The sequence below is a fragment of the Puntigrus tetrazona genome, chromosome 16 (assembly GCF_018831695.1).
Source record: "Puntigrus tetrazona isolate hp1 chromosome 16, ASM1883169v1, whole genome shotgun sequence".
Classification (NCBI taxonomy): Eukaryota; Metazoa; Chordata; class Actinopteri; order Cypriniformes; family Cyprinidae; genus Puntigrus; species Puntigrus tetrazona.
In genome coordinates this window covers 24363818-24378757 of record NC_056714.1, presented here as the reverse complement: position 1 = coordinate 24378757, position 14940 = coordinate 24363818, and the positions used below count along the sequence as shown (strand labels likewise).

General features: G+C 36.3%; 2 protein-coding genes across 6 annotated transcripts in view; both read left to right on the top strand.

The window, feature by feature from the left end:
* The window catches only part of LOC122360159 (transcription factor HIVEP3), a 58784-nt gene extending 52129 nt beyond the window's left edge, over window positions 1-6655 (top strand). For 4 of the 5 annotated variants that reach the window (XM_043260526.1, XM_043260528.1, XM_043260527.1 and 1 more), the window contains 4 exons: window positions 132-233; window positions 1614-2227; window positions 2989-3733; window positions 6404-6655. In XM_043260526.1, the coding sequence (XP_043116461.1) occupies window positions 132-233; window positions 1614-2227; window positions 2989-3733; window positions 6404-6507 (1565 nt within the window). In that variant the 3' untranslated portion in view covers window positions 6508-6655. Of the gene's footprint in view, window positions 1-131; window positions 234-1613; window positions 2228-2988; window positions 4724-6403 lie in introns of those variants that run through there. The other variant, XM_043260531.1, reaches the window with a different exon arrangement.
* Window positions 6656-9191: 2536 nt separating this feature from the next.
* LOC122359997 (endothelin-2) lies at window positions 9192-14118 on the top strand. Its single transcript, XM_043260265.1, has 5 exons — window positions 9192-10010; window positions 10981-11131; window positions 11500-11613; window positions 12573-12749; window positions 12856-14118. The coding sequence occupies exons 1-5, from the start codon at window positions 9953-9955 to the stop codon at window positions 12923-12925; spliced, it is 570 nt and encodes a 189-aa protein (XP_043116200.1). The 5' UTR covers window positions 9192-9952; the 3' UTR covers window positions 12926-14118.
* The last annotated feature ends 822 nt before the right edge of the window (window positions 14119-14940 follow it).

The window sequence follows — 14940 nt, the reverse complement described above, 5'->3', positions numbered from 1 at the left end:
GTAGGCTTCTTTTTTTTTTTTTATAAACTCATTCCATCCAGCTGCATCACAGTTCCTCAGTGTTTGTGTTCTCGTCACCAAAAGATGTGGTTTTTGTATTCTGTGTAATTGAGAATACACTTTCCTCAAAGGGAACCTTACCAAACACATGAAGTCTAAGGCCCACGGCAAGAAATGCCTGGAGATGGGTGTGTCGGAGTCGTCTGTGGATGAGTTGGAGTCTGAGGAAGCAGGTAGTGTTGCCGGAAATATGGACATCAGGGGTGTGAATGTCGACATGTACCTGTAGTTTGATCATTTAAGCCATCTTCCACAGTAATGATTCGTTGCATTCGGGTGCTGTTAAGTGTGTCGTAGTACATTCATATGATACTTCACACATTTGAAAATGTAGATGGCTTGTGGTATAGTGCAGTATAAATTTCAAAACCTTAAATTTCTCATGCTTTGGGCTAAGGACTACGAACATATTCCACCGTATCCAGACTTTTTTTTTTGTTTGTTTGTTTGCTTCATTGGTGCCAAAATGATGTCAACCTTGCGGTGTGCTTTCAGTCTTTAAAGTTGAAAGAAGCCAATGAAAATAGTTTGCCATAAAGAGAAGCAAGACTGACCTTCAGTTTACTGTTTATATAAAGCTAGAACTGAAAATTGCCTTTCTCCCTGTCTGTCTGTCTGTCTGTCTCGCTCTCTCTTATTTTGTTTTTTCTTGACATTTTTCATTCTGGGTGCATCTAAGAGCTACAAGGACATTTCATTCAGCTGCACTCCATTCACTAGATTTGAAATGTACAGTAGCTGATGAATGGAGCAAAACCAAAAAACATACTTTTTGGCATTTTAATGTTATATTTAGCTTTCCACCAAGGGATTGGTGAGAGTTTATGAGAGGAGACAGGGGCTAGTTATCAGAAGAGCTTTTAGTCAAAACAATACATGTGTATTTTCCTGATTTTTCTATAGTTATTTAATGAACGAGTGAACATAAAGTCACATTTAGTACATTCAAATGTCAACTATCTAAAGAAGAATTTTAACCAAAGTTTGAATTGTGTTTTTTGGGTGTTTTTTTTTCCAAACAGTTGATACTACCATTCAAAAGTTTTGAGGATGGATGTTTTAAGTAATGGAAAATACTTTTTGAATATATATATATATATATATATATATATATATATATATATATATATATATATATATATTTTTTCAGTTAATCAAATAATCAAATCAAAAAAACAGTTTACACAGAAATATTTTTAGTAAATTGTTTCTTGAGCACCAAATAAGCATATTAGAATGATTTGTGAAGGATCATGAATTAACAAGACCAGGGTTATTATGGATAACTGGAACTAAAACTGAAACTACAATAATAAAATAAATCAATAAGAAACAATAAAAATGTATATAACATATATATAAAAAAATTCATAAAATTGTAACTAAAATTGAAAATGAAAACAGATCATTACCTAGAAATAATAACAGGATTAAAAAGATTGACTCCCCTTTGGGTTGGTGTGAAACCTGTTAAGTTCTATTTTTAAGTATTTATTGGTTTTGTGTGTCAACTCCTGTTACATTTATGAACGCATTCCATTTCTGTCCACCAGGGGGCAGTGACGAGCGAGTGTGTGAGTCAGAAGAACAGGAGGGGCACCAGTTCTCTGATGTTGATGATTCTGAAGCAGAAGATGAAGAGGATGAGGAAGAGGACTTCTCTTCCCACGATGAACCATCTTCAGCCTGTTCCACTGATACCCGTCAATCCACGGGTGACCTCTCTGAAAGTGGCCATGGCTCACAGACTGAGCCCTCTGACCTTACAGCCAAAGAGGGATACTCCTCACCCCACAGACCGTGGCCTGGCATACGAGCCGCATCTCCAGGCAGCAAGAGGGCGTCTTTCTCCCGCAAGGGCTGGGAGGTTTCCCCGAGGACCTTCTCTCCTAGCAGTGAAGGCTCTCCCCTTAGAAGCTTGTCTCCAAGGCTTGAATTGTCCTCGCCTAGCCGTCATCTATCTCCTTCCCCAGAGAGAGGCCCATCACCCATCAGAGCCCTCTCCTCTCTCAGGCCTCTCTCACCTCTGAGGCCTGTATCCCCAGCACGGTACAGGAGCGCAAGAGCTGTCTCCTCTAATACGCCCCTAAAACCCCAACATCGGCCGCACAGCTCACCCGCAGGGCTCCACTGGGAACCTAGCACACCAGCTACTGAGGGTCAAAAGGTGGGTAATGCAACACAATTTATTGGAAAAACATGCAATTCTGTAAAAGGATATTATATGTCTTCTCAGCACTTTCAAATGTCCAGTGAGTGAGATAATAATACATAAAAGAGATGAATGTGGCAGCATTATTTTATGATGGTGGTTGTATGTATGGCGGGAGTGAGTGAAAATAATGTACTACCTACTAAACCCTACCTAGCAAAGGCAAATGTGACATAAAAGCTTTGTTTTGTTTTTTTTAGAGACATATGAATGTTATTGTGGCAACATTTTATTATTATATTGAGATAAAACAGTGTTTGATTGAGTAGTTATGCCATTTTAGTTTACAGTGCATTGATTGAGCCTAGTTCTATCATTTTAGCTAACCAAAAAAATTTATTTTTTTAAAATGGCATACATTTGGAGCAGTTTATTTGATTAGTTTAGAAATAATGCATAGGGTAAAAAGTGTTTTGAGGTCAAAACATAGTTTTATGCATGGAACTTATATAAATGTATAAAATGGATACTTTAATAAATAAAAAATCTTGTGTGTGTATATAAAATATTTATTTTGACAAGAATTTAGGCTGCCACCCCAAGAATTTAATCCCGCCAGCCTGTTATTTAAAATATATACAAGTTATAACTCAATTTAAAAAAATATATGTGCGAATGTATGTATATGTATACATACACACGCACACACACTATAAAATAAAAATAAAACCACAGAATATACAAGTTTGATTGCAATGCTCTGTTTCCCCCTACAGGACAAGCCTGGTACTCAACCAACTTTACAGCAGCGTATGCCCCCAGATCCCTGCCTGCTTTCCCCATCCCTACGGTTCTCTCCAAGCGACTCTTTCCCTCCAAGTCCTGTGACGCCACGGACAGTGGACCGCATGTTTAGCCACCTGCCTTTACACTCCCAAGATCAAGCCCGCATGCCCTATCACATGATTCCCATTGGGGGCATCCAAATGGTGCAGCTCAGACCCCGATCACGCCCCAAACTGGAACGACAGTCATCCTCCACCCCTTCGCCCACATCTCCCAAAGAGGACTCCCCTTTTTCCCTCACCAGGAGGGATTATCCATGGATCTCGCTTCCGCAAACCAGTCCGCAAAGAACTCTGGCGGACAACAGGACAAAAAGCCAAGATGAGGGAGCCAGCCGGTCTGACCTGTCTTGTCCCAGTACAAGCTCGACGTTACCCAAACTCCCCCCTTCACAGCAAGGTGGAGGGGAGAGGTGGACTGCAAAGGTCAGAAAGCAATATGGCGACTCGAGCTCCGCCACAAAGACTCGCACCTTCGGTCCCGAAACATCCAGGATAGCGGCGGCAGACAGCGATGAAGGAGCAGAGAGGATCTCGCAGGGGGAAGCAGCGAGTTCCTCACGCGAAACCAGACAGCTGCGCGAGACAGAAAAGCCTGTAGCGGCGCCACTCAGGGGACGTGGCTCTTCTTCAGAAGGATGTTCAGGATCTGGCAGTGCTCCTCAGAGCCAGGAAGGTGATCCAGATAGCACTTAAAAGCCTCCGTGCACAATGGTGAAAATGCTTTCTACTGCTAATACTACTATTGTTTTGTTTTGTAATGCGCTTATTTTTTATATACAAAATTTTCAATACTATTGGTAACTTGGTAAATGTTTGTTCTGCAATATTCAAGATTGTAATATGATGCACTTTTTCTTTTTCTTTTTTTTTTCTTGGAAAAAATATTTCTGTAAATCGATTGCGTCTGTCCCTCTTCTATCTTTATTGACATTGCAATCTTAATATATCTATTTGAATATGTATATGTAAAAAAAAAAAAAAGAAAAAAACTTGTACTTGCAAAACATTAAGAATGGGTATGAATACGTTTCTAAATGACCAAGATGAAAACTTAAATTGAGAGTAATTCCAATATTTCGTCTCTTGTCCAGTATTGCGCAAATTCTAGTGATGTGTGCCTTTTTTCTGTCCAGATTTACTGCTTGAAGTGTCAAAGATAAAAGGCTGTGAATTCTTTTTATGAATATAGATTTTTTTGTGTGCTTTAAATGAGCTGGTATTTGAAGAAATGAAAGGATTTTCTTTATACGTTAAGGTTGCTTTTGAATAGACAAGAAACAAAGGTTTCGGCTGCGAACCTTGCAGGGAAATTGCACTGAAGTCATATTTTTTTATAATACAAGTGATTAAATGATTAGATAAATAGTCTCTGTACAGATAGAAAGTCTATGGTCCATATTTATTGCCATGTAAAAATATGAAAATGCCTATGTTTTGTTTACTTTGGTTTTCAAAGGGATTTCTATTGTCATTTTTATTATTCTTTACACTTTTTGTTAATAGTTTTTTTTTTAGTTATGACCTCGAGACTTGAAATGAAGAAACTGGACAGGCTTTCAGTGAAGTCGGTCAATAGCCGAAGTTCTGAGTGGATCAAATGCCCTCCAAATTTGTCAGACATTTTGCATTTCTGAACCAATAAAGGTACACCAGGAATTACTAACCCTGCTTATGATGGTGTCCAGTGTTTTGCGGCCAGCAGATGGTGCAGTCTGTTAATTCACGTCGCTTTCATTCTCATTTACTTGCGTTCCCGGCTGGGGCCTGAGCAGGTGGACTTATGTGAGCTGTGTGGGAGGCATTCATGGCCCTTTCCAACCAGGTTTTAGTTTCCGGGAGCAAAAAGATAGCAGTGTAGAGTCACATATCTGGGCTTCTGCAAGAATTTCTATTCCCAAGCGTTGAGTCTGAGACGTGGCAGATCGTCTGTTCGCTTTCTAAAGGCAGTTTGTCCGAGGCTATTCCTGAAGTGTCTTTTTTTTAGTTTAGTCATTGTTTTATCCATGTATGGTATGTGACAGATGTGTAGACCTTGAAACCGCTCTATCATTTCATCAAATTCTCTGTTTTGAAAAGATTCAGGTACAAGCTGCGCTGTTGGCGTAAACATGCAGTAAGACAAAAGCCATCATGTGTAATGTTTCATAATTCATGACTAATTTTATGCACTCTCTTTATTACTTTTACTCAATTGCTCATACTACCAAACAAGTGTTTAGTGAGTATCTGTGTGAATAAGAACAGACGATGTTTCAGTCTGGTTCCCTTCAATATTAAATACAATGAAAGAGCGCTATTGAACTCAGTTACTATATGATCCCACTAGGATCAAGCTTTATGTAAATATCATTCCCACGCCATAAACCAAAAGTGTAAGTAGCGCAATCATTAATCAATAGAAGTCTACAGGTTAAATGGGTCAAGTGATTAAAATTTGAATGTGGTTCAACCCCAGTGCAGTTAGTGCCACACCAGTATCTTTATTTGCCTTATCATTATCACTTTCTCTTCAATACAGTCGGGTGTAAACATTAACCATCCCATTTAGTGACGCATTCCAAAACAATGTATTTTATGTTCAGTGTCTCTTTTTGCAACAGCCTGACACTTAGGATTGTCTTCATGCGACGCTGTAATATAAAGACAAAGATATGCAGGTGTATGCATAGAAATACGACCACAAGTTGGATGAATTACTTTCATCAGTCATTAAAAGGAATCGGATTTAAGTAAAAATTTTCTGCGTTGTCGCATCTGTAGCAATTTCCATTTTGCAATTTCCATTTTGATAGGAAAGGATAACGAATACAAAAAAACCCGCATTTATCGCATCCAAAATTAAAGTTTTTGTTTACATAATATCAGTATGTACTGTATTTATAATGTATATCTAAATACACATATTGTATATATATTTTCTGAATATTTACGTGTATATATATATATATATATATATATATATATATATATATATATATATATATATATATATATATATATATATATATATATTATACCTATTTTCTGTTTTATATAATATATAAACAAAATGTGTGTGTGTGTGTGTGTGTGTATATATATATATATATATATATATATATATATATATATATATATATATATAATGCATATATCTAAATATACACAGTACGCACTCATGTAAACAAAAACCTTTATGTTGAATGCGATTAATAGCATTGACCGCTCGAGAAATAACGCATACGAAAATTTCAGACTTCATTGTACAAGGAACTTTTTTTAATGTAAAAATGCTGCACAGTTAACAACCTGTCCATATTATCAACCTGTTATGCCTGAATGCTTTTTTTTTTTTTTTGTGCAGATCTGGTTTCAAGATTATGCTGCATAACCAGGAAATTAGAAGTTAGAACTACTTTAAAGGTAAAGCAGACGAGTCAACCGGTCTCATTGATGGAGGTAGGTTGAGAATGAAACGTGTAGAGCAAAACTAAACGTTCAAGGACAGGTCAAAAGTATTAGGAGTCTATAATTAAAGGTAAACAAAGGTGTTTATGGGAGAATGGGACAGAGACGCCCTAACAGCGTTTAAATGCTAATACTACGCCTCCTCTACAGTCTGGGCACACCATGTGCTTGCGTTTGCTGATGAGTGAGTGGCTGCTGTTTCCCGACTGATTTGATGTGGCAGCATGAATGTAAATGAAAATGAAGTTCAATCAATACATATTTTTTATTTATTTATATATTTCTTTTGCATTATTTTGTTTCACGTGAAGCAGTATCAATGGCTTTCCTGAATTTAGATGTCACGTATTTATGAACAAGCAAAAACGTGCCAGCAAAATAAAATATTTAATCGTTAAGCATTATAAATCCTGCTAAGCTTTAAGTGTCTTTTAATCTGTTTACTGTGGTAGGATAAACTGTATTTAACTCTGTACTGTTGGAAATAACAAGTTAAACATTACACATGTTAGTAGAGAGCACTGGATTCTGTATGAGATCAGTCAGAAAGAAAGAAACGAGCACTTCTATTCAATAAGAATGCATTAAAACTTATACCAAGTGATAGTAAATTGTTATAAAAATGTTCTCTTATGTTATCAAAGTAAGTGATCACGTTTTCCATAGAACTATTAAGCGGGCCAGCCTTTTAGAATTGTGATAATGACAAATTAGAATGACTTCTGAACGATCATGTGACGCTGAAAAAAAAAAAAATAAGAGTAATATATTAAATTGAAATATACTAACATATAAAACAGTTTTGAAATGGTAATAATAGTTCACAATATTACTATTTTTTGGAAAAAAATCAATGCAGCCTTGGTAATCATTTAAAAGAAAACAAATCCAACCTTTTAAACAGTCATCAAATAAAATAAATCAAGGTTAATGTGCAGTCATTTTCTGTTTCTCAGTGTTTGAATGTTGTACGCTGTCAAGCTCATTGTGGCTACTTGTAAATAAATGTGAAATGAACTAAAATTCATCAAAATAAAAATTCATATTCCGTGTGAACTGTTCTTCTAGGACGATAAATAATTAAGCTAAAACTGTAACACAACTGTCTTTAATCAGAGTGCACTCCCCTCCTCTCCTCCGAGCAGCTCTCTGATCAACATGCTCTGAAGGAAGAGACCGGAAAGAACATGATAGGATTTTGGAGGGATGTGCACATTTCCTCTGTCTGTGGAATGCAGAGGAATGTGTTCTATCACTCTGCAGCGACTTCCTCCACCGTGTCACAAATTCTTTCATCCATCTGCAAAAGATAGGATTTGGCAGCGCTGAGATGAAAACTTTCTGCCAAATGTCTCTTATGCTCATTTCTGCTCATAAAAGCACTCATTATATATATATATATAATATATATATATATATATATATACATATATATATATATATATAAAAGAGCCTTTTGAAACACCTTTGAACTAGTTGCAAATGAGCTTAGGTTTATACTTGGAAAAAAGTTAACCAAGTTTTCAGGAACTTATTTAAGACTTCAAGATTAAAAGTCATTTAAAGCGTCCTGCTCTTCACAATTTGAAATATTTGCAGTGCACAAAATCTTTCCATCTGAGTGTGGGAGGATGTACGCAATCTGTATGTCCAGCGCTGATTAGTAACTCCAGATTTCCATATTAATATGCCTATCAGCACGAGGGACTTTTCTCAGCTGCGATGAGAGATGTGCTTCAGCAAACTCTCATCTGAGTTTTACAATGCAATTGATAAAACATGCTAATCAAAGTATGTGGTGAGATTATGTTATGATGCATTTGCATGATCCACGGCGGCTGCTGCAGATTCCCCGTCCGTGTGTGCTGGAAAGTCTGTGAATGGACACTGTGTGCACATCCCACGCTAGGGGGCTGCATTTGCAAACTCAGCCCGATACCTGCGAGGCTGTGCCCCTGTGTCTTATCTTTACACGGGTCACGGCAATCCATCACGGAAACCCAACTTGGCTCATGCACTGATGAACATTGCTCATTCTGAGTTCCTGTAAGGCAGATTTCTTTGACAGAGCAGAGGCACTCAACGTTTATTGTTGCTCATACAATGTAATGTATCTTATAGTGATCATATTAGTATATATAATTTTATCAGGTCACACATTCCCGGGTAGTAATTTTTATATATTATTTTAGTGTAATGGAGATACTATTACAGTTTTTATATAATTTTACCTGTTTTTCTTCCATTTTCATTTAAATTTTAAGTTTTAATATAAAATGTGTCTTTTTGTCATTTTATTTTTGTTAGTGTTTACTTTTTAATATGTAGCTTTAATAGTGGTTTTAGTAAATATATAAATATAAATATAATATATAAATATATATATATATATATATATATATATATTTTTTTTTTTTTTACATAAAAGTATAATTAAAAATAGAAAACTTTACATTTACTTTACATTTATTGAATTAATTTGAGCTTTTAATGTCTTAAATTTCTATACATTTTTATTTAGGCTTTAGTTATTTTAGTACATTAAATACAAAGGCTAATATATGTATCCTTGGTTGCTGGCAACAAACTAAAATAATGTATACTTGAATATATATATATATATATATATATATATATATATATATATATATATATATATATATAGCGCTTTATTTTAAGTTACAATTTTTATTTCATTTTCGTTATTAAGATGGTTCATAAATGTTACATTTTTATAAAAGCACCACAGCAGCTCTTCAATAATATCTAAAGGAAATTAACTGGTTTATGCTGGCACTGTATGTAGCAACACAAAATAATCAAATCAATTTTGAATTACATTTTCATATCTCTGACTAATTTGTATAATCAGAAACAAATAGTGGCCAGAGGTCATAGGAAGCTTCTTTCCCCACTGTCCACCCACTCACGGGCCTTAGAGACAGGAGCTGCCCTCCAGAATGTTCCCTCTTTCCACGGGACACTGTTTCTCCCTGCAGAGTGCAACCGAATTCATGCAAAGCAGCAAATCAGCTGATATCCACTTGTGACTCTTCTTTTCCTGCTGGCCCTCCAACCCATTTCCCACCCCAAGACCCATTAGTCAGTTTAAATCCACATTGTTAAGTTCCAGGAAAGAAAAAAAAAAGTTTCTCTTTTTTTCCATTCTTGATCATCATTGTTCGGGAGCTTGCATGGGTCTCCTTTACAAATACAAACAGGTTTGTTGAGGGGGCAGCAGAGATTCTTGGAATGTTGCGAAGACAAACTGGAGTTGTGTAACTATCACACAGCCAACGTAGTGGGGGGAGTGGTGCAAGGCACGAGCTATAAGTGTGGCCAAACAGGACGGTTCAACATTAGACAAGCACCTGCAGCTGAGTGAGATCTATTGGGATTGCTTAGTGAACATCTGCATTTATTTCTACTACAACATACATGCAAAATGGAATCAAGAACTGCTCTGATCTTCACTTTTACCTTGTGCACGACTCTTCTTGAAGGTAAAACATTTGTGTGTTATGTAGGATTTATTTCATGTGTTATTTTTTATTTTCTATTTTTTCTGATGTACTGTATATGTAATTTACTGTAAATATGACATTTTATCTATTGTATGTTTTAAGAAGTTATGTATATATATATATATATATATATATAGAGAGAGAGAGAGAGAGAGAGAGAGATACATATATATAGATATAGATATACATATATAGATATAGATATATATACATATAGATATATAAATAAATATATTTATACATATACATATATACATATCTCTCTCTCTCTCTCTCTCTCTCTCTCTATATATATATATATATATATATATATATATATATATATATATATACATAACTTAAAACATACAATAGATACAATGTCATATTTACAGTAAATTACATATACATATATATACATATATATACAAATTAGGATTTTATTTTTACTTGATTATTATAAGTTTGGCAATCGACATACCTTTTTGCCTATGTCTTCATTCTCAGGCTTGTTGAGATATATTTTTATTTTGATTGTTTTACATTTAAACTCACTTCAAACTCAGCTCCATGCAGTTCTAGAACTGTTTATGATTTTAAACATCTGTCTGACCGTATGTGAACACAGTCAGGGGCTCATATTCATTTTGTACAAATCTGACGCCTCAGTGTCGACAATTAAAGCCAAAATTGACAACTCAGCACAGATGTGTGTGAATGACTGTGAACTTTACAGCTGCCCACTATTAGCCAAGATCAAACATCTGAGACCTTGTTCGTCATTACATAAGATAGCGGAGAGAAGTGGGAATAAAGTGAGCTGATAAATCAAAATCATAAAAGCATAACATATGGTGTACGGAGCTCATCATTTCTCTATAAGACTAAGCCATATAGTCTCTGCTGGAGCTTTTTGGCCCAGAATGATTACGGAAAATTTTATGGACCGCAATATATCTCTTGTCTGCAGGCTGGGGGTTGCCTCTAGTGCCCCAGACTGACCTGAGTGACCCGTCTGCAACCCACAGGGTCAGGAGCAAACGCTGCTCCTGCAACAACCAGCTGGATTCAGAATGCCATTATTTCTGCCATCTGGACATCATCTGGGTGAACACGCCAAGGTGAGTGTTCACCCATGCATGGGCTAACCTGCGTAATCCGGTACGTAAGTAAACCAACGCAAAAGTTCAACCAAAACCGAAGACTCTTTAGAGGCTGAAAGGAATAAGGACGTATTCCATAAATCTGTTTCAGTAAACCAGTGCACATCTGTGACTTCACTCAGTGTTTTATATAGTTCAGAAAGATTTACTTTTGAGTTATTGTGCATTTTATTGCTGTTTATCTAGAATACTTTTGGCGCCGATTGTAATTCTCATGCCTAAAGTTAAAAAAGTGCAAAGTCCCATTGTCTTTTATTCCTGCGATTCCCTTTCTGATGAGTTAATCAATGACCGGATGCTTTCTGGGTGTCTCCTCTCCTCCACAGTAAGACCACAGTGTATGGACTGGGCAGTCCGTTGGCTCGCCGGCGCAGGTCTACGGGCCGCTGCTTATGTGCTAGTCCTGCAGATCAAACATGCAATGCATTCTGTCACTACAGGTGAGTCTTTTCTCTCATCTGCATCTTAATCGATTACGTGACAAACATGTGGGAAGTGGAAGCCATTCTTCTTTAGAAGGCTATTTTTAATGCAAGGGTGTGCACGATTAGGGCATGTGGAGTTATCATGAGGGCGTGAGGTGATGCCAGATAAACACAGTTGGAGAATCTGGACTATATGACAGGAGAATGTTTCTGAAGTTCAATCTAATGAGTCAGAGTTTAAACTAATGGCTTTCAAGCCATGACTGCTATTTGATACTCCAAAAAAAAAAAAAAAAACTGTCATTATGACAGGCTGCTTAGTCATTAAAGCAGTCTTATCTATTATCAGGTTTTAACCACTGTTATGTATTCATAAACTATGCCGTTTTGTTGTTGTAATCTGTGGTTATGACAACCAAATAGACCTTTGATTTGGCCTAAAAACTGAACTATTTTATTATTAACTGCTTAGAAAAACAGCTAAACTTAGATATTATCTGGTGTGGTACCAATGTTTTTCTTATTCATCGGAAGAAAAAAGTCACTCTGAAATTGATCTGTTGTTACAATGCTGCTAATGTGGCTGGATCTTCAATAGCATTTTAAAAATATTTTTTTTGTACATTAAAAAGTTTTTCTTAACAAGTAGCTAGCTATATATTTAGTTGTTTGTGGTGTAGCTAACTACTTTTTTTAAAAGGCAGCTTAGCTGTAGCATCGCCAATCTTTCATTATACGCTGTTTATAAAGACATGCAAAACGCTGTTATAAAAAACAGCATATGCTGTTTACCTAAATGTTCAAATGTATTGAAGCTGGGATGCTGGTTTAAACTGGTTTATGCTGCTCTTTTGCTGGTTTAAGCTGGTGCTTTGCTGTGAAAATTCAGTGTTTTTTGTTGACGCATTTACTGGCAAGAGTTGTTGTTTTGTTTTTGTTTACTTATCACAAATTTTTGTGCATATTTCTCCAAGCTCTGAAAATCCTGCCATCATGCTGATTCACCCATCTGAACCTGTGACTGGAAGACAGGAGCAAGCCAAATCAGAACTGATTGTCCTAGACAACTCTGAAAATGCCAGTCCAGGAGTTCTGGTTGTAGGGAAGCCTTCCTCCCTTGGGGCTCGATCAGACATCATAACCTTCCTCAAGTAAGGCCACATTACACAAATCACGAAATTCATGTTTACACACCTTATTCTACGAATGTGTCCTCATTAACACCATTAACTACAACAAACCCATTTGACCTTTCAGGAACCTGGTTAGGGCTAGAGCCAGAGCCATGGGAAAGGCATCTAAAGCCAGTGAACCTGGCTACAGATGAAGTCCTTACCCGGAAGAGAGGTGGGAGTATGAGCACTTGAACAAAAAATGACCCTTGTGAAACCAGGGGCAGCAGAACATGCATACGCTGTGATCTGGAAGCAGCATTCCTCAAGGACCGTCCTGTGGAAATGGAGCCTTTGTCACACATTTAAGACAGAATAGGAGAGATGAAGGCTTGTGAGAGCTTAAGGAGATATTTGTGAGTTGAAGGCAAGTCAGATTTGTCCAAAGGGACACAGCATAACAGAGGGTTAGGTGTTAGCGACAGTCCTGTATGCAAACAGGACCTTAGTTAAGTGGCTATAAGCTACATAACAGTATCATAGCTAGTCAGAAAAGCACCAAGTTTGAATGGTTAGAAATGAAAGAGTGCTAATGAATGTTTGTTGGATGGTAAGAAACTGCAGTAATTCTATTATTTATTGGCACCATTGACGCTGTTTTAACAAAACAGAGAAAAAGCAAAAATACATTTCAAAAATGACTAATTATGTTTTAGAAGAGACTACAAATTACCCATATTTGCATAGTTAATTAATTATTTAAAACATTAGTTCCAAATTGAGAATCATGCCAGAAAGATTGGCATCTTTGACTGGAACAATTGGAGCCACAAACTGCAACAATCCGGATTCATTGTTACCCAGATGCTTTCAAATTTGACGTAACAATAGGACGTTTCTGAAAATATAGCATAAGGATGACTACTATGCCCTTCATTTTCATATCAATCCAGCTTTGCCTAGCATTGTGTGTAATCATAAGTGATGCAGACAGTTGTGTTGTTGCAATCTGTTGTTATGACCTTATGACAGACAATAGATTTAATCTTGCCAAAAAAAGCTGGAGTGCTTTCCAATTTATTAAATAGCACAGGAACATTTTAGAGCACTAACAGTGTATCGCACACAATAAGTATGCACTTTAAAATTATTTTTGTATATGTATGTAGATATATATATATACATACATACATACACACATATATATTTTCTTGTGATTATTATATTTAATCATTAATAATTCTGTAGAGAAAGTAATGTAATGTATCAGCAATATGATTTTACAACAAAGTTTCATATAATTTAAAATGAAATGTATGTATTCCATAAATGTTTTTGCATACTCTGAACATGTTTCTTGATATCTATTGTTATTAACAATAATCCCAATAAATTCACCTCAAAATAACAAGCATTATTGCTGGATTTTGTTTCTTTCTGAAGTGCATCCGTCTGTCACTCTGCTGTTGTCTCTGTGTCACATGCAGGAACCTACTGGATTATGTTCAAAAATGAAGCAATAGCTTACAATTACATTTCATGCTAAAACATTGTTGGCCTTATCTGTTGCATACGTAGGTTTGTATAATTGCCCTGGATCACTGCCCATTTCTCCGTTGACAAAGCACCTTGGCATGAAAACTCAAAGGGTGTGTATATGGTTGAAAAGTAATTAGTTTGGACACATTGACATGTTGTGATGTGAAAGATAGACTCTTGTAGAGCAGGTGAATTAGGCAGGAAGCCTACAGGCGCATGGGAAAGAAACAGTGTAGACAATAGCGATGTGAGAACAACAACAGCCTTGCTGGTTTCCATCTTCCTGTCATGATGGATTATACAGGCCAACAGTGCACATAAGGCCAGTTTCCAAAATCCATGAACTTATCCTTATCCTGATTATTTTATTCTCAAAATGCATTCATCCTTTTAGTCTAAGACTATTGTACATTTAAAATTGACTAAAAACATGCATTGCTTCATTACTCTGTTATTGAACATGTAATACATTGCATGCCTACTGTATACTGCATAACCTTTATTGCTACAAGGTTTCTCAGCATGTCTGCTCATTTAAATGTGTTGAGTATGTGTGAGAAATGTAGCCTCATGAATGGGCTGCAATGACTGATGGTGAGACAACAGCAATTTCAATGATCACATACCGAGGAAAAACATATACGTCAACATTACATCATTATACTGGCATGAGAAGCCTTATAAAGCCTTA